Source organism: Mobula hypostoma, chromosome 6 (assembly GCF_963921235.1).
Source record: "Mobula hypostoma chromosome 6, sMobHyp1.1, whole genome shotgun sequence".
NCBI lineage: Eukaryota > Metazoa > Chordata > Chondrichthyes > Myliobatiformes > Myliobatidae > Mobula > Mobula hypostoma.
Genome location: NC_086102.1, coordinates 23,086,362 through 23,105,914, shown reverse-complemented (window position 1 = coordinate 23,105,914; position 19,553 = coordinate 23,086,362). Strand labels below are relative to the sequence as shown.

Here is a 19,553-nt window from a genome sequence, read left to right as displayed (position 1 = left end):
CTGGGGGTGGCGGCAGAGTGAAACTGGGATGGGGGAAGGGAGGGGGAGGGAATTACCGGAAGTTGGAGAATTCGATGTTCATACCAAGGGCCTGGACACTACCCAGACGGTATATGAGGTGTTGCTCCTCCAACCTGAGTTTAACCTCATCATGGCAGTAGAGTAGACCATGTATGTAGACCACATATCCGAATGGGAATGTGAAGCAGAGTTGAAGTGGGTGGCTACTGGGAGATCCTGTCTGTTGTGGCGGACGGAGCGGAAGTGCTTGACGAAGCAGTCCCCCAATCTGCGTCGGGTTTCACTGATGTAGAGGAGGCCGCACTGGGAGCACTGGATGCAATAGATGACCCCAACAGACTCACAAGTGAAGTGTTGCCTCACCTGGAAGGACTGTTTGGGGCCCTGAATGGTGGCAAGAGAGGAGGTGTAGGGACAGGTGTAGCACTTACGCTTACAGGGATAAGTGCCGGGAGGATCCTCTGCAACTTCCGCCACCTTCAACAGGACCCCACCACTAAGCATATCTTTCCCTCTCCACCCCTCTCCGCTTTCCACAGGGATCGTTCCCTCTGCGACTCCCTGATCCACACATCCCTCCCCACGGATCTCCCATCTGGCACTTATCCCTGTAAGCATAAGTTCTACACCTGTCCCTACACCTCCTCTCTTGCCACCATTCAGGGCCCCAAACAGTCCTTCCAGGTGAGGCAACACTTCACTTGTGAGTCTGTTGGGGTCATCTATTGCATCTGGTGCTCCCGGTGCGGCCTCCTCTACATCGGTGAAACCCGACTCAGATTGGGGGACCGCTTCGTCGAGCACCTCCGCTCCGTCCGCCACAACAGACAGGATCTCCCAGTAGCCACCCACTTCAACTCTGCTTCCCACTCCCATTCAGATATGTCCATACATGGCCTCCTCTACTGCTATGATGAGGCTAAACTCAGGTTGGAGGAGCAACACCTCATATACCGTCTGTGTAGTCTCCAGCCCCTTGGTATGAACACTGAATTCTCCAACTTCCAGTAATTCCCTCCCCCTCCCTTCCCGCATCCCTATTTCACTCTGCCCCCTCCCTCATGGTTCTGCCTCTTTCTACTACCCATTGTGTTTTCCCCTATTCCTCCTTCACCTTTCCTGCCTATCCCCTCCCTGCTTCCCCTCCCCCACCCCTTTATCTTTCCCCTCACTGGTTTTTCACCTGGAACCTACCAACCTTCTCCTTCCCACCCTCCCCCCACCTTCTTTATAGGGCCTCTGACCCTTCCCTCTTCAGTCCTGATGAAGGGTTCCGGCCCGAAACGTTGACTGATCGTTTCCACGGATGCTGCTCGACCTGCTGAGTTCCTCCAGCGTGTTGTGAGTGTTGCTTTGACCCCAGCATCTGCAGATTATTTTGTGTTTACATGGACAGAGACAATTGCCATCTAAACTAACTCCATTTCCTGCCTTTGGCCATTATCCCTCGAAACTTTTGCTATCTCTGAACCTGTCCAAATGTCTTTTAAATGTTATTAATTTACCTGCCTTAACCACTTCCTCTGGCAGCTCATTCCATATACTGGTCACACTGGGTGAAAATAAGATCTCAATTAAATCTCTCCCCTCTTAGCCTGTAACTCTGTCCTCTAGTTCTTAATGTCTTAACCTTGCGAAAATGGCTGTGTGCAGTCTTTTTTGTGTTGTATATTCAGTTCCACTGACCTGGGGCAGGCAGTGCGTATCCCTTTACAGCACCTACAATTGGAAGATCAGGGTTCAATTCCTGTCAGTGTCTCCAAAGAGGTTTACGTTCTTCCCGTGACTGTGTGGGTTTCCTCTGGGTGCTCCGTTTCCTCCCACATTCCAGAAGATGTATGGGTTAGGGTGAGTAAGCTGTGGGTATGGTAGACTGGCAGCAGAATCATGGCAACACACTTGCAATTGCCTCCAGCACATCTCTGGACTGTGTTGGTCATTGACACAAATTATGCCTTTTACTGTATGTTTCAATGCTTCAGTGGGTAAATGTGAAAGATAAAACTAATCTTTAATCTAAGCGGATGCTGGAGAGGTTAAGCATAACCAGCAGCTGATGCCCATTTGCCACCAATGAGCAGAGATAGATTGCCTCGATTCAGAGATAAAGGGCAGCAGCTTGGATAACCTGTCAGAGGACAGGTAATACTCGGGGGTTTACAGCTCAGCAGCTGACAGCACTGAGGAAGGATGAAGAAGGAAGATGGAACACTCTGCCAAGACTGACAATGAACTGCAAACCTGCACTCAAAAATCAGCTGCCATTTACTTCATTTACCTGCTATAGAGAGGCTTCTTGCAGCCTGACTATACACACGCTTCATTGTAACTGCCGCATTTTGCCTTCAAGCGGTACTCGAGTTTCTATAGTAACCGAACTGAACGGGCTGTACAGAGCAAAAGACTACAAGAGGTCAGGAATGAGTGATTACTTTAACCTTTTGCTTGCTGGAACAGATATCTATTCCTTCTGTGCTTCAAAGTTCAAAGTAAATTTATTATCAACGTTCATAACAATAAGTTACCATATGCATTTTCTTGCAGGGATTTACAGGGGAAAAAGAAACATAGAAACATAGAAAATAGGTGCAGGAGTAGGCCATTCGGCCCTTCGAGCCTGCACCGCCATTTATTATGATCATGGCTGATCATCCAACTCAGAACCCCGCCCCAGCCTTCCCTCCATACCCCCTGACCCCTGTAGCCACAAGGGCCATATCTAACTCCCTCTTAAACATAGCCAATGAACTGGTCTCAACAGTTTCCTGTGGCAGAGAATTCCACAGATTCACCACTTTCTGTGTGAAGAAGGTTTTCCTAATCTCGGTCCTAAAAGGCTTCCCCTCTATCCTCAAACTGTGACCCCCTCGTTCTGGACTTCCCCAACATCGGGAACAATCTTCCTGCATCTAGCCTGTCCAATCCCTTTAGGATCTTATACGTTTCAATCAGATCCCCCCTCAATCTTCTAAATTCCAACGAGTACAAGCCCAGTTCATCCAGTCTTTCTTCATATGAAAGTCCTGCCATCCCAGGAATCAATCTGGTGAACCTTCTTTGTACTCCCTCTATGGCAAAGATGTCTTTCCTCAGATTAGGGGACCAAAACTGCACACAATACTCCAGGTGTGGTCTCACCAAGGCCTTGTACAACTGCAGTAGTACCTCCCTGCTCCTGTACTCGAATCCTCTCGCTATAAATGCCAGCATACCATTCACCTTTTTCACCGCCTGCTGTACCTGCATGCCCACTTTCAATGACTGGTGTATAATGACACCCAGGTCTCGTTGCACCTCCCCTTTTCCTAATCGGCCACCATTCAGATAATAATCTGTTTTCCTATTTTTGCCACCAAAGTGGATAACTTCACATTTATCCACATTAAATTGCATCTGCCATGAGTTTGCCCACTCACCCAACCTATCCAAGTCACCCTGCATCCTCTTAGCATCCTCCTCACTGCTAACACTGCCACCCAGCTTCGTGTCATCCGCAAACTTGGAGATGCTGCATTTAATTCCCTCATCCAAGTCATTAATATATATTGTAAACAACTGGGGTCCCAGCACTGAGCCTTGCGGTACACCACTAGTCACCGCCTGCCATTCTGAAAAGGTCCCGTTTATTCCCACTCTTTGCTTCCTGTCTGCTAACCAATTCTCCACCCACACCAATACCTTACCCCCAATACCGTGTGCTTTAAGTTTGCACACTAATCTCCTGTGTGGGACCTTGTCAAAAGCCTTTTGAAAATCCAAATATACCACATCCACTGGTTCTCCCCTATCCACTCTACTAGTTACATCCTCAAAAAATTCTATGAGATTCGTCAGACATGATTTTTCTTTCACAAATCCATGCTGACTTTGTCCGATCATTTCACCGCTTTCCAAATGTGCTGTTATCACATCCTTGATAACTGACTCCAGCAGTTTCCCCACCACCGACGTTAGGCTAACCGGTCTATAATTCCCCGGTTTCTCTCTCCCTCCTTTTTTAAAAAGTGGGGTTACATTAGCCACCCTCCAATCCTCAGGAACTAGTCCAGAATCTAACGAGTTTTGAAAAATTATCACTAATGCATCCACTATTTCTTGGGCTACTTCCTTAAGCACTCTGGGATGCAGACCATCTGGCCCTGGGGATTTATCTGCCTTCAATCCCTTCAATTTACCTAACACCACTTCCCTACTAACATGTATTTCACTCAGTTCCTCCATCTCACTGGACCCTCTGTCCCTTACTATTTCTGGAAGATTATTTATGTCCTCCTTAGTGAAGACAGAACCAAAGTAATTATTCAATTGGTCTGCCATGTCCTTGCTCCCCATAATCAATTCACCTGTTTCTGTCTGCAGGGGACCTACATTTGTCTTTACCAGTCTTTTCCTTTTTACATATCTATGAAAGCTTTTACAGTCCGTTTTTATGTTCCCCGCCAGTTTTCTCTCATAATCTTTTTTCCCCTTCCTAATTAAGCCCTTTGTCCTCCTCTGCTGAACTCTGAATTTCTCCCAGATATAATTTTGCAAAAAAACTATACCTAAGCAGAAAATACTGACAAACAACTAATGTGCAAAAGAAGACAAACTGTAAATAAGAAAATAGAACTGAGAACATGAGCTGTAAAGAGCCTTTGAGAGTGAGTCTGCAGGTCGTAGGATCAGTTCAGAGTGCTGGTGAATGAACTTTACCCTCTTCTTACTCCTCTAGACTGTTGCAAGTGGGAATTAAAAGAGAACACACTGTCCTCTAGAAACTCATTCCCATCTCTAGCTCTAAACATACAACATTACAGTGCAGGTCTTTCCCCAGGAAATAGCAAGGTTCATTTCTGTGAACTGTTAGCAGCCCGAACAGTTCGCTGTTTGAAGAGGTGGATTCAAGCCAACCTCCCAGGCAGGAGAAGATGCCTGCAGCTATGTAGTAGCTGGCAAATCCATCCTTCAGGTCTCCCTGACACTTGGTCGTATGTACGGGTTGTACATAAGTTGGGTAAGCTGGAGAGGACCTGTACTCAGTTTCTGAAATTCACCTCTGTTCCAGTCACTAGGATTGAATTTCAGAGGGAGATACAATGTTCTGTCACTATTGCATGAACAGCACAGTGCCACAGTAAGTGGAGCTGCTGCCTCACACCTTCGAAGGAAATGTTCCACTTCTGATTGTTAGTTTTGGCTGTGAAGAGATTTCATGTCCTCCCTGTGATTGAGTTCTCCTGGGTGATTTGGTTTTCTCCCACATCCGAAAGATGGGCACTCAGTAGGCTAACTGGCCACTGGTGGGAGAATCAGAAAGGAGTTAATGGGCATCTGAGAGTGGATGGGCTTGAATAAGTGGGTGAGTAACAGGAGCAGCATAAACCAGATGGGAGGAATGGTCACTTTTTGTTGAAAGGAGATAATGGAATAATAGGAGAATTTGGGAAAATGGTGCAATGAGTACTACTGTCCAAGGGGAAATACTATACATTAGGTTTTAATATTTAATTAACTTTTCATCACACTCCCTCAGTATTTTGCTTTGTTTTTTTGTGATAGTTCAGTAGTTGAATGTAACACGTGTGGAGCCATGCTTGTTCAACACCCCTTGGTTAACTCTAGCCTATTCTTTTGATGACTTCAGCTATTGCGATGTCGGGCTGAGCCTCACTCCTCCTATGATGTGACATACCAAAGGTTCATTTATTATCAAAGTATACAACTCTGAAATTCTTCTCCTCCGGGTAGCCTTGAGCCCAAGAAAGAAGAGAAAGAAAGCATGATCGTCAAACCCCAAACCAAACTCCCCCCCCATACAAAAAATGCATAAAACAGAACAGGCACTTCGACCGCCAAATACCCACTCACCTCATAAAACAAAGTGAGGAAGATCGGGCGAAAATTGCAAAATATAAAAAACTATAAGACTGGGGGGGAAGTCTACAGTCCAAGTCCATATCCAAAACGCAGAAAACCTGGGCAGCATTCTCCAGGTACGACAGCAGACTCTCTGCTCTTCAGCAGCACAGCTACCAGAAGGCAGGCAGCTGGCGCTCACCTTCCACATTCGCCTTCGTACTTCAATCTCCCTCGTCGCTTTAATCAGCTAAGTAGAGTCGAACATTGGCTCATGCCCCATCTCACAACCTGCCCACCATGAGGTGTGCACATGTTGCCTCTGCCTCTCGGAGACTACAGAGAACTGGATGATCTCCAAACAGGCTCCAACAATTACAGAATCACATCCAATAAGATCATTAAGATCATTAGCAGATCCCACCTGCTTTAAAAGGGCAACAATTATACCAGTGCCCAAGTAGGGTAGTGTGAGCTGCCTCAATGACTATCATCCAGTAGCATTCACATGAAATGCTTTGAGAGGTTACTCGTGGCTAGAATTAACTCCTGCCTAAGCAAGGACCTGGACCCACTGCAATTTGACTATCACCACAATATGCCTTGGCAGATGCAATCTCAATGGCTCGTCACGTGGCCTTAGATCGGAGAGCTGGTTGGAGGCTCGGAGTTTTCGGACGTACTCGGAGCCGGACTGTGGTTGGATGCTTCCAGTATGCTGCGCCAGCAAGTTTCCGGTGCTGGAGGTTTACCGTCTGCGTGAGATGATGGGACTTTCGAGAGACTTTGAGATTTTTACCGAGCCATGGTCTGTTCTTATCAAATTACGGTTTTGTTTTGCACTGTTGTAGCTATATGTTATAATTATGTGGTTTTTGTTAGTTTTTAAGTCAGTTTGTCATGTGTTTCCGTGATATCATTCTGGAAAAACATTGTATCATTTCTTAATGTATGCATTACTAAATGACAATAAAAGGGGACTGCGTGTCCTCATAATCTAATCTAATCTAATCTAATCTAATCACCTGGACAACACAAACACCTATGTCAGGATGCAGTTCATTGACAATAGCTCATTGTTTAACGCCATCATTCCTATAGTCCTGATTAATAAACTACAGAATCTAGGCCTTTGTACCTCCCTCTGCAATTAGATCGTTAACTTCTTAACTGGAATACAACAATTTGTATGGTAATGATATGTCCTCCTCGCTGATGATCAACACTGGCGCTCCTCAGGGATGAGTACTTATCCCACTGCTCTGCACCCGTGACCGTGTGGCTAGACAGAGCTCAAATGCCATCTTTAAATTTGCTGGTAATATAATCATGGTTGGCAGAATCTCAGATGGAGACGAGAAGGCGTACAGGAGCGAGATGTACCAGCTAATTGAGTGGTGTCGCAGCCACGAGCTTACACTCAATGCCAGTAAGACCAAGATTGTGGACTTCAGGAAGGGAAAGTTGAGGGAACTCACACCAGTCCTCAGAGAGGGATCAGCAGTGGAAAGGGTGAACAGTTTCAAGTTCCTTGGTGTCAACATCTCTGAGGTTCTATCCTGGGCCCAACATATTGATAACAAAGAAGGCATGATAGTGGCTGTATTTCATTCAGAGTTTGAGGAGACTTGGTGTGTCAAGGTACAAAGTATATTTATTATCAAAGTATTTATACTATATAAAACCTTGAAATTTGTCTTCCTACAGGCAGCCACAAAAACAATGAAACCCAACTGAACCTATTAAAAAAGACTATCAAACGCCCAATGTGCAAAAAAAAAGAACAAATTGTGCAAACAATAAAAAATAAAGAAATAACACTCAGAGCAAAGTGTAATGAAAGTGAGTTCACAGCCATGAAACCAGTTTATCACTGCAATAGGTCCAGGAGTTCATTACTTGCCAGCCACAGCCTCTATTCCATGCAGAGCCGATTAAACTTTACAGAGCAGTGAGCTGAACACTGGCCCATTCCTTGCCTCTGGCCCCGACAGCCCAACTTTCTCAATTTGCCATTGCCTTATATCAGCCAAACATCAGTTCACTCTTTGCTCTTGGGGCCATGCCCCTCCGCCTTGATTTGGCCCGTACCTGACCTTTTCAACCTGGCCCTGCACCTAAGTTGGCCAAATATTGGCACATTCCTCAATCTTGCGCCCGGACACTTGCAAATTTCTACAGGTGCACTGTGGAGATCATTCTGAATAGCTGCATCATCGCCTGGTATGGAGGGGCCACTGCACAGGACTGGAAAGGAACTGCAGAGAATTAGAAACTCAGCCAGCTCCATCATGGGCACTAGCCTCCCCGGCAATGAGGACACCTTCAAAAGACCCAGAACATGCCCTCTTCTCCTCCCTGCCATTAAGGAGCTTAAGGATACACACTCAACATTTCAGGAACAGCTTCTTCCCCTCTGAATGGACATTGAACTGATGAACACTACCTCTGTTTTTGCACTACTTATTTAATTTATATATACAATTATTTATTGTAATTTATAGTTTTTTATTATTATGTATTCCAATGTACTGCTGCTGAAAAAGAACAAATTTCGCGACATGTGCCAGTAATATTAAACCTGACTCTGATTCTGATATGAAGCTGTCTGGCTGTTACAGTAACCCCTTGCCTAAATTCTGTGAGCTGAATGCTTCATGGTGGCTGGGATGCCAAACCAGAGCTGCAGGAATTCATATTCCTCGTGAAGAGTGGTTTCTGTCAAACTGTGGATCCTGCCTCTGGCTCTGCAGGTGTTCGTTGCTCCGTAGCATTTGAGGCTGGGATTTGCTCCGCTCTCCGCGACACTGAGGGATTGCTCCAGCTGCTCCTGTCGGCGAGCTCCGCGATGATTTGACCCGCTGTGTGATGAACTGAGGGTGAGGGTGAGGCTGTGGGCCTGCTCCCGCTGTGTGTCTATGGACTCACTTTCATTCTGAATGATGTTGCTTGTTCCTAATGTTTGCACAATGTGTGTGTGTTTTCACTCTGCGCATTGATCTTTTTTAATGGGATTTTTTGAGTTTCTTGTTTTGTGGCTGTCTGTAAGCAGACGAATCTCAAGTTGTATAACTTATACATACTTTGATAATCCTCGTTGTGGCTATCGCTCGAGGTCGAGGATGATGGTCTTTATTCTGAAGAAGTGGCCCACAGAGTGCATGTATTTGTTTAACGTGTACTTGATGTTGTACTCGAAGAAGCACGTGATACTTCACAAATCAACCAACTAATTCCAATGGCATGGAAACCACGACGATTGGAGCTGATGGATTTGTTGCAGCCTTCATCTGCCTTCACAGCCGTTGAGTTCAAAGTAACTTCGACTGTCTGTTCCACTGTTGAGGTCTTAGCTGGATTGTTTTTTGTCAGGGACCTCACCCTCGACCTTACCTCCATGGGTGACCCTACCAGGAGCATAGCTCCAGACGGCATCGCTCTCGGGATCACAGGACCACACAAGCTTCTCCACCACGACAAGGTGACAATCCGTGGAGAAGTTTGATAATAAATGTACTTTGAACTTTGGACAGGTTGATCCAGATTTTTAAGAGTGCCAGAGAAAACAGGCAATATTCATTATTTTGTGTTTAGCTTTTACAAAATCAGTTTTTAGATATATCCAGCAGGGGGAGGCAAAACTCTGATTCATTTGGTGATACCCTGCCCTTGAAATCAAAAGCAGCAAATTAGAATGCAAAAAAAACCATATCAGAACAGAACAATGGAAATAGTAAAGTCATACGGGAAATGGGGCCAGTATTCAGCAAAATGTTCCATACTGCCACAGCAGGTATGCATCATTGTCAGCTATGGAAAAGATGACAGCAGAAGCTTTGGCCTGCGTTTCTTTCCCACATGATTTATTTTTATAATTAGTAAATGGAAATATTGAAATAAATATTAAGTGCAACCATTCTCTGCTGTGAGAGGCAAGGTGAGCATTTGGGGACCATGAGGCAGTGTACAAGCTGCTTTGTCTTCAACCATGGTTAAGTACAGGTATCCCTAAATAAAACTGGTAAGTACAGCCCAGTCCATAAAAGGCAAAGCCCTCTCCACCACTGAGCACATCTACAAGTAGCACTGCCTCAGGAAAACAGCATCCGTCATCAGGGACCTCTAGCATCCAGGTGTTGGTCGATTCTTGCTGCTGCCATCAGGGAGGAGGTACAGGAGCCTTAGGTCCCACACCACCAGGTTCAGGAACAGTTATTACCCTTCAACCATCAAATTCCTGAACCTGCATGAATAACTTCACTCACCTCGCTGAACTGATTTCACAACCTATGGACTCACTTTCAAGGATGCAACAACTCATGTTCGTATGAATTTAATTATTTATTGATTGCTTTTTTTTGTATTTACATAGTTTGTATTCTTTTGAACATTGGTTGTTTGTCAGACTTTGTGTGTTGTCTTTCGTTGATACTATTGTATTTCTTTGCTTTGCTGCGAATGCCTGCAAAAAAAGAATCACAGGGTGACATATGGTGACATAGTAAAATGATTCAATGATTATCTATTGAGGATATTCACTCAGTGGCCACTTTATTTTATACCTGCTTATTAATGCAAATATCTAATTAGCCATAAAAGCATGTAGACGTGGTCAAGAGGTTCAGTTGTTGTTCAGATCAAACATCAGAATTTGGAAGAAATGTGATCTTGACATTGACTGTGGAATGGTTGTTGGTGCCAGATGGGGTGGTTTGAGTATCTCAGTGATTGCTAATCCCCTGGGATTTTCATGCACAGCAGTTTATGGAGGATGGTGCAAGAAACAAAAAAAATCCAGTGAACAGCTGTTCTGTTCTGTGCATGAAAACCCCTCAAGGGTGTGCAGAAGAGTATCTCTGAATGCACAACACATTGAACTTTGAAGTGGATGGGCTACAGCTGCAGAAAGCCATGAATATGCACTCAGTGGCCACTTTATTAGGTACAGGAGGTACACAAGTCCTCACATTTCAGAAGTGTCTGTTCCTGCCTCTTTTTTTCTAAGCTCAGGAGAAACTATTGTTTGATAGAATTCCTGTTGCCAAGCAAGAATTGCCATCTGCTTGCCGCTGGATGCCTGTGCTCATAGTTGTTTCTTCTTAAGGCCTTAAAAGTTACTCAGGCATTGGAGATAGAAGCACAGTTAGAACAGCTTCAGAGGACGTATTCAGCCACTGAATGTAATCATAGCTTACCACCTACCTCCCTGTCAGTGTCCCATAATGCCTTTTGCATTTGGAAATTTTTCTAAAGATTAAAAGATTTTTAAAGATTAGATTTTTTTTGTCATATGTACGTTGAGACACCAAAACATATGGTGAAGTGCATTGTCAATGACCAACACAGTCCAAGGATGTACAGGACAGCCCAGAAGCGTCGCCATGCTTCCAGCACCAAGATAGCTTGTCCACAACGTATTAACCTGTACATCTTTGGAATGTGGGAGGAAGCCAAGGCACTCATGGGGAGAATGTACTTCTCCTTACAGACCCCAGAGGGAATTGAATCTTGATTACTGGCACTGTAAAGTATTACGCTAAGAGCTATGCTCCTCTTTCTTAAGCATATCTGGGAGCTTCACCTCTGTAAATTTCTGTGGTAATAAATTCCAAAGTTTCACCAGTCCCTGAATGAAGAAATTACTCTTCATTTCAGACCTTAATATCTTACCCCATATCCTGAGATGATAACCGCTAAGTCAGCCAGGCAGACATCCTCCCTACATCCAGCGTGTCTAGATCTGTCAAAATTTCTGAAAGTTTAAGTCTCATTCTTCCAAGTTAGCTAGTGCAAACTTTTTGACCTAGTGCTAATTTTCTTTAGTTCCTCACCTTCAACATACTCTTGGTTCTTTAAGATCCGTGGAAAATTACTTGTATCCTCTTTGATGGAGACAGAACTAAAGCATTTGTTTATGTTCTCTGCCTTTTCCCTGTTGCTTATTATGAACTTCATTTTTTAACTGTAGGGCTCTGCATTTGACACTGATTTCTTTCTATTTATATATTTATAGATGCTCTTATTATCTACTTTTTTATACCCTGCATTTACTCTCATATTCTTTTTATTGCTCTCTTAATAAACTCATTTATTCTTTACCAAAACCTAAACTCCCTTCCCCAAACTTCAGACTTGCTTCTTCATTAGGTATTTTTATGACTTGTAATTTATTTTTTAGCTCACTGTTTGTTTTGTATTTTTACACCAAACAGAATTTATGACCACGGAAGCTCTTGTATTTGTTCCATAAATGTTAGCCCTTACCTTATCATTGCCATGAACATTAATAGAGTTTCCCAGTCATAGCTAGTTGACATCCTCATACCTTCATTTTTTGTTAGATTTAAGATCCTGCTTTCAGATTAAACTATTTCACTCTCCACCTCAGTGAAGACCTCTATCACGTTATAGTCACTCTTCACTATTACAAGACTCCACACTACAAGATTATTAATTACGTATGCAGAGAGACAGAGCGATAACATGCCTTTCCAGCCCAATGAACACCCACTGCCCAATTACACCCATGTGTCCGATTAACTGACCAATCTCTATGTCTTTGGACTGTGGGAGGAAATCAGAGCACCTGGAGGAAACCCACACGGTCACGGGGAGAACGTACAAACTCCTTACAGAGGGCAGCAGGAACCAGGAACACTGACCGCTACGCTACCCTGCTGCCCCAATTAATCCTTCTCACTGCGCAGTACCTTGTATAGCATAATCTGCTCCCTAGCTGGCTGAATAACTCATCCTGCTGCTTTACCTGAATTCTTCCTCCTTAGCTTTATTGCTGATTTGGTTTGGCCAGTTCATAGCATTCTTGCTAGGTGCATTCTGAATTTATTCTTTGATCCTATCCCTTATTGGGTGGATACCTATAGACAACAGTCATCATTGCCTTGCAAACATGAGGAAATCTGCAGATGCTAGAAATTCAAGCAACACACACTAAAAATGCTGGTGAATGCAGCAGGCCAGGCAACATCTATTGGAAGAGGTACAGTCGACATTTTGGGCCGAGACCCTTCGTCAGGACACAGGGTCTCGGCCTGAAACGTCGACTGTACCTCTTCCTATTGATGCTGCCTAGCCTGCTGCATTCACCAGCATTTTTTTTGTGTGTGTTGCTTGTCATCATTGTCTCCTGCCTCTCAGGGCTTCTTAGCTCCACACAGATTGATCTTCTGAACTAACATTCTTACTCACCGTTGCCACTGAAGTTGGGTGGGACTACAACCAGAGGTCTTAGCTTAAGGTGAAAGGTGAGGAGTTTAAGGGGAACATGAGGGGAAACTCCTTCACTCAGAGAGTTGTAGGAGTATGGAATTCCGCTACAAGTGGTGCACGCAAGATCAATTTCAATGTTTAAGAGAAGTTTGGATAGGTACATAAATGGTAGAGATATGGTCCCAGCGCAGGTCAATGGGAGTAGGAGGCAGTTTAAATATTTCAACATGGACTAGATGGACTGAAGGGCCTTTTTCTGTGCTGTACTTCTCTATTGTACTGACCTCATCCTTCACTAACGATATCAACGTAGTTACTATTTTGCTTGTCCTTTCTAAATATCGAACTTACTTGCGCATTTGGCTCCCAGTCCAGGTTGTTCTGCAGCCATTCATCCTTAAAGGCAATCACATTGTATCTACACCCGCCTGCGTTGTTAATTCATCCACTTTAATACAAATGCTTCATGAATTTAGAGACAACAGCATTAAATTCATCATTTTAACTCTCGTAAATATCTTAACATTTTTATCTTCTACTATAGGCCAATTTGTCTGACTACCATTTTTCATATCTGGACCTAATTGCTAGTGCTTATATGCTCAGTAACCTCCTGTCACTATTGTCACAACTGTCACAATTGCAATTATCCTTTCCAGGAATGGCCCTTTCTCATTTAATATTTCATTGTTTGTAAGCAGAATTGGTCTTAACTGTTTCCCCAATTATTCTGCTTGTGAGATTAAGGAAATAAATTACAGCAATAATATGTTTTGTAGCAATATAGATTCCAATCTTTGGGCAACACCTCCACCTCCAGGGAATAGTAATGCTGAGTAGAATCTAGTAAAATAACGGATTGGTAAACTTAGTTATCACCAAGCCTTTAACTTTTTCTAAACTCTGCAAATGAGGAGGAGGAGGAGGATCAATTTTATTTGCTATATACATTTACACATATCAGGAATTTATTGATGACAAGGCAGGCAACAAAAAAAAATCAATATTCAACAATTATAAAGAATAAGTAATTATATAGAATAAAATTAGAAATATAGATATGGAATAAAGTGCGCATAAATACATAAATTGGTTGGCATCCGTCTGTCTCAAAGGAAAATGGATGATGATGGTCATCATCACAAACCTGGAGATGCTGAGATGCCCAGTTGTCAAGATCCCCCTCTCAGCCTCACCAGTGTAGTCCAAAGGAAAGCTTATGAAGCTATACATTTGGCTGCAGGAGCTGCTGGAAAGACATTCAATGATATCCAGCCACCTTAGGGGCTCCACTCCGGATTTGCTGTCTGGGTTTACTCCAATAGCCTTCGTCTCTCCGGAGACTGCCCACAAGGCAGCCGGGCTATTTACCCATAGCTGGGGATCTGGTTCATGAGCACCAGGGTGTGTCCACATGCCGGTGGGCCTGAGTCCTATGTGTGCAGGGGCCAGACCTCTCCCCGTCCTCTGTAGTTCAGCCTGAGTCCAAAAGAAGTTCAGTTTCTGTGTGTTGCCAGTGAGGAGGCACTACGCAAGGCTTGCTGTTGAAGAGGCTGTGTCCTGGCAGGGAGAGACTTACACGTTCAGCTCTCCTGTTCGTGAGCCTGCTAGCCAGTGGTGGAAGCTGAGCATGAGAGCGACAAGCACTACCCACTATACTACCACAATAGACGCCTCACAACAAACATTTTGACTAGCAGCATGTATTTACAATGTAATAATCTCAGTAGAAATATCCTGGAAATGTTGCACTGTTCTTAAAAATCAGCTGTCTCAAATAAAGTACTTACTCCTGCAAGGGCCTGTGGAATCAGAATCAGATCGAACGTTGCTGGTGTATTTCCTGAAATGTTTTGTTTTGTGGCAGCTGTACAGTGCGATATATTTTTTAAAACTATGACTTACAATAAGAAATATATACAGTAGAACAAATGGACAGCTTTATATTACTCCAATACATCTACCAGATATGGCATGGAGACCAGCACAGAGAAAACCAGGCTTATGAGAAACAGTGAGGAGCCAATCATGACAAAACTCACCGTCAGTGGACAAGAACTAGAGACTGTCAAATGGTTCAAGTATCTGGACGCCATCATCAACCAAGAAGAATCAAACCCTGAATTCCTTGCAAGGACAGTGCAAACAGCAGCAATGCTGGCTGAACTAAAACCCATTTGGAGAGACAATAACCTCACTCTCAGACCCAAGTTGGAACTCCTGCATGCACTCGTGCTCTCCTTCTCCTTGTACACATGCAAATCATGGACTTTGACAGCAGGACTGCAACGAAGATCCAGGCAGTAGAAATGAGATGCTTCAGAAGGCTCCTCAGCACCTCCTATACAGACCACATCTCAAACAATGAAGTACGACGAACCATCACCAAGCTCATGAGACACCACGAAGATCTACTGTCCACAGTAAAGAAGGGGAAACTGAGATGGTGTGGCCACATAACAAGATCAATTGGACTCTCAAAGACCGTTCTTCAGGGAACAGGGCAGCAAAAAAGAAAAAGGGACAGACAGAGGAAGAAATGGACTGACAACATTGCAGAGTGGACCGGGGGAAAGCTTTGCCACAACGCAGGAACTCGCTCACAACCGTGAGAGATGGATTCAGCTGGTGCGATGCTCATCTTTACAGTGACACTACAACCCAGGCGGTATGCGGGATCTGTGACTGTAATCTGTTCTCTATTCCTTTCAAATACACAATTTGTTACTCAGTTAGACAGTAGTTTGTCCTTTTTATACTTTTTACCCATTTCCATGAAACTTTGCCTAATTGGGCCAAAATGTACTGATCCTGATGTGTCCAAATTAACCGGAATCCACTGTATATATGAAATTAAGTTAAGAAAGTAATGGAAAAAGAGAGCAAAGGAAAATATTGAGGTGGTGTGCACGGCTGAGTTCATTGCCTGTTCAGAAATCTGATGGCAGAAGGGATGAAGCTGTTCCTAAAATGTTGATTGTGTGTCTTCAGGCTCCTGTACCTGCTTCCTGACGGAAGCAACGAGAAGAGAGCATGTCCTGGGTAATGGTGGTCGTAAATGATGGACACCACCTATCTGAGGCATTGCCTTATGCTTCTGTCCAACACCATAGAGGACAGGTGCTTGACTGCAGCGACAGCGGCCGCTCAGTCTCTAGCCAGCAAAATAAATGTCTGTCCTCAGAGTCCCACATCCCGATAAAAAGTTGGTGTCAGCTTTAGCAATGGGGCAAAGCAATTGATGGCTTCTGCGTCTCAGAGGAAAAGCTCTAGAACTGGGCTAAGATCCACGAGTACCAAGCTGATGCTGCAATCATCTTTTGCCAGAACAACTCCTCAGAAATGGCCTTCAAGTTGCCTTCATGCAGTCTTTGAATCGAGATTTTACAGCTGAATATTACAAACGTTTGTAGTTTCCACTTGGTTTTGCAGAACAAGTGGCAGTTTCTGTGGGTCAGTGGAATGGAAACTGAATTACCTGCACTTATAACACCAAACTACTTGCTCCAAATGCTCGTGAACTCTCCCCTGAAAAATTTACCTTCTTGTAATATGTGACTGCATAGTGGCATTGATATGAATCAGTGTCACTTGATATTCCCAGACCGAGCTCATGTAGTGGTGAGTTTCCGTGTTTCTGCATGTAAACTCTAAAAATGGAGTTCCTATATTAGTAATTAAAAGTTCAGTAAAATTGAAATATAATTTTGCTCCTTTGTTGTCTGTACCTGCCCCAACCTTATAAGGGTGTTTTTAAAAGAGAATCACCACATGGTATGCTTACAAAGGGAATATACACGTCTTAAAAGAGGAAGGAACAATTTTCTTAAGTGGGGAATATAAAGAGAACTTAATGAAGAGGAATTTCTTTAGCCAGAGGGGTGGTGAATCACTCGTAAAAGTGTCCAGGGATACAGAGAGAAAGCGGGAGAATGGGATTGAGAGAGAATAATAAATCAGCCATGATTGACGGGAAGAACTCAGTGGGCTGAATCTGCTCCTATATTTGTCGATGTTATGGACTTAAATATAGAATATATAACAAATTTTTAAAAGAGTGAATACACAGTGCTCACAAAAGGAGGAATGTAGAGCATTCTTAACAAAAGAACATATATATATTCTTAAAATGAGGATACAGTCACACTAAATAGGAAACAGTGACACAACAGAACAAAACGTCAAAGACTGCAAAGTTGGAATCCAAGGCAGTTTGCTTTGTACAAAGATTAATTTTTTTTAATAAATAGAAGTAAGGTAATAGTATTAATTATTCTCCTTGTAGAGCCACAGTTTGCCAAGGAGCAGGACCTGTTCTCCAGCATTAACAGCACAAGGATCAGGCTGAACCTCATTGGCTGGATTGACGGTGGTTGCCCCATCACCATGTTTACTCTGGAACACCGGCCTTTCGGGACCACAGTCTGGACCACCGCACAGCGCACAACACTGTCCAAAGCCTACATCCTGTACGACCTGCAGGAAGCCACATGGTACGAGCTGCAGATGAAGGTGTGTAACAGTGCTGGCTGTACAGAGAAGCAGACGGAATTTGCAACCCTCAACTATGATGGAAGTAAGTACTTCATGGATTTAAGGAACTTCCTTTTAATTTAATGCAATGGTTCCTCATGCGGTTTCCTTGACCAGAAGCAAATTTATTATTCAGATACCAATGGTACAGGAACTATTACCATCAGCGTTCCCGCTAATTTGTTCTTACTGCTGCACAGACGAACCATTGTTCTGAGCAGGAAATTTTTACACGGCCTGGAAACTGCTTAGCACTTAATATAAGTACAATCCCAGCTACCCGGCCACAAAGGCTATGTGTGCAAAGTCATTTCAGTTGCTCTGCAGCTGTCCATCCACACAGCTTACAGGGAACAGTGATTGTAGTTGTTGAAAAGAATAACGCAGACTGGTTCTTGGAAACCTAAGCTGATGCAACATGTCTTTTATAGCTGTTGTATTTTGGATTATAGACTTTAACCTCCTACCGAAGTTCAAAACCATTTTTTTCATGTCAAGTCATATAAGGTTTAGAAATGTATAATGAAATGAGAACCCTTCAAATCAAACCTCCAGGCCAAGATATAATGGATTCCTCCATGCTACAAAGGAACAAAGTTCACCCTTGTTACTGACCAATTACAGAATCAGAATCAGGTTTATTATCACCGGCATGTGACATGAAATTTGTTAACTTAGCAGCAGCAGTTCAATGCAATACATACTCTAGCAGAGAGAGAGAGAAAAATAATAAATAAAATAAAACATAATAAAAAATAAACAAGTAAATCAATTACATCTATTGAATAAATTTTTTTAAATGTGCAAAACCAGAAATACTGTATATTAACAATGAAAGCTTCAAAGTCCATTTAGGAATCGGATGGCAGAGAGGAAGAAGCTGTTCCTGAACTGCTGAGTGTGTGCCTTCAGGCTTCTGTACTTCCTACCTGATGGTAACAGTGAGAAAAGGGCATGCCCTGTGCGCTGGATGTCCTTAATAATGGACGCTGCCTTTCTGAGAAACTGCTCCCTAAAGACGTCCTGGGTACTTTGTAGGCTAGTGCCCAAGATGGAGCTGACTAGATTTACAACCTTCTGCAGCTTCTTTCGGTCCTTTGCAGTAGCCCCTCCATACCAGACAGTGATGCAGCCTGTCAGAATGCTCTCCACGGTACAACTATAGAAGTTTTTGAGTGTATTTGTTGACATGCCAAATCTCTTCAAACTCCTAATAATATATAGCTGCTGTCTTGCCTTCTTTATGACTACATCAATATGTTGGGGCCAGGTTAGATCCTCAGAGATCTTGACACACAGGAACTTGAAGCTGCTCACTCTCTCCACTTCTGATCCCTCTATGAGGATTGGTATGTATTCCTTCATCTTACCCTTCCTGAAGTCCACAATCAGCTCTTTCGTCTTACTGACGTTGAGTGCCAGGTTGTTGCTGCGGCACCACTCCACCAGTTGGCATATCTCACTCCTGTACACCCTCTCATCACCACCTGAGATTCTACCAGCAATGGTTGTATCATCAGCAAATTTGTAGATGGTATTTGAGCTATGTCTAGTCACACAGTCATGTGTATACAAAGAGTAGAGTAGTGGGCTAAGCTCACACCCCTGAGGTGCGCCAGTGTTGATCGTCAGCGAGGAGGATATGTTATCACCAATCCGCACAGACTGTGGTCTTCCAGTTAGGAAGTCAAGGATCCAATTGCAGAGGGCGGTACAGAGGCCCAGGTTCTGCAACTTCTCAATCAGGATTGTGGGAATGATGGTATTAAATGCTGAGCCATAGTCGATGAACAGCATCCTGACATGGGTGTTTGTGTTGTCCAGGTGGTCTAAAGCCATGTGAAGAGCCATTGAGATTGCATCTGCCATTGACCTATTGTGGTGATGGGCAAATTGCAATGGGTCCAGGTCCTTGCTGAGGCAGAAGTCCA

The 19,553-nt window shown here is 43.7% G+C and overlaps 1 protein-coding gene across 2 annotated transcripts in view; it reads left to right on the top strand.

The window, feature by feature from the left end:
* Positions 1–19,553, top strand: part of LOC134347866 (cell adhesion molecule DSCAM-like) — an 804,792-nt gene that overhangs the window by 714,694 nt on the left and 70,545 nt on the right. For both annotated transcript variants that reach the window (XM_063050412.1, XM_063050413.1), the window contains one exon: positions 17,375–17,665. In XM_063050412.1, coding sequence (XP_062906482.1) covers positions 17,375–17,665 — 291 coding nt within the window. The remainder of the gene's footprint in view (positions 1–17,374; positions 17,666–19,553) is intronic.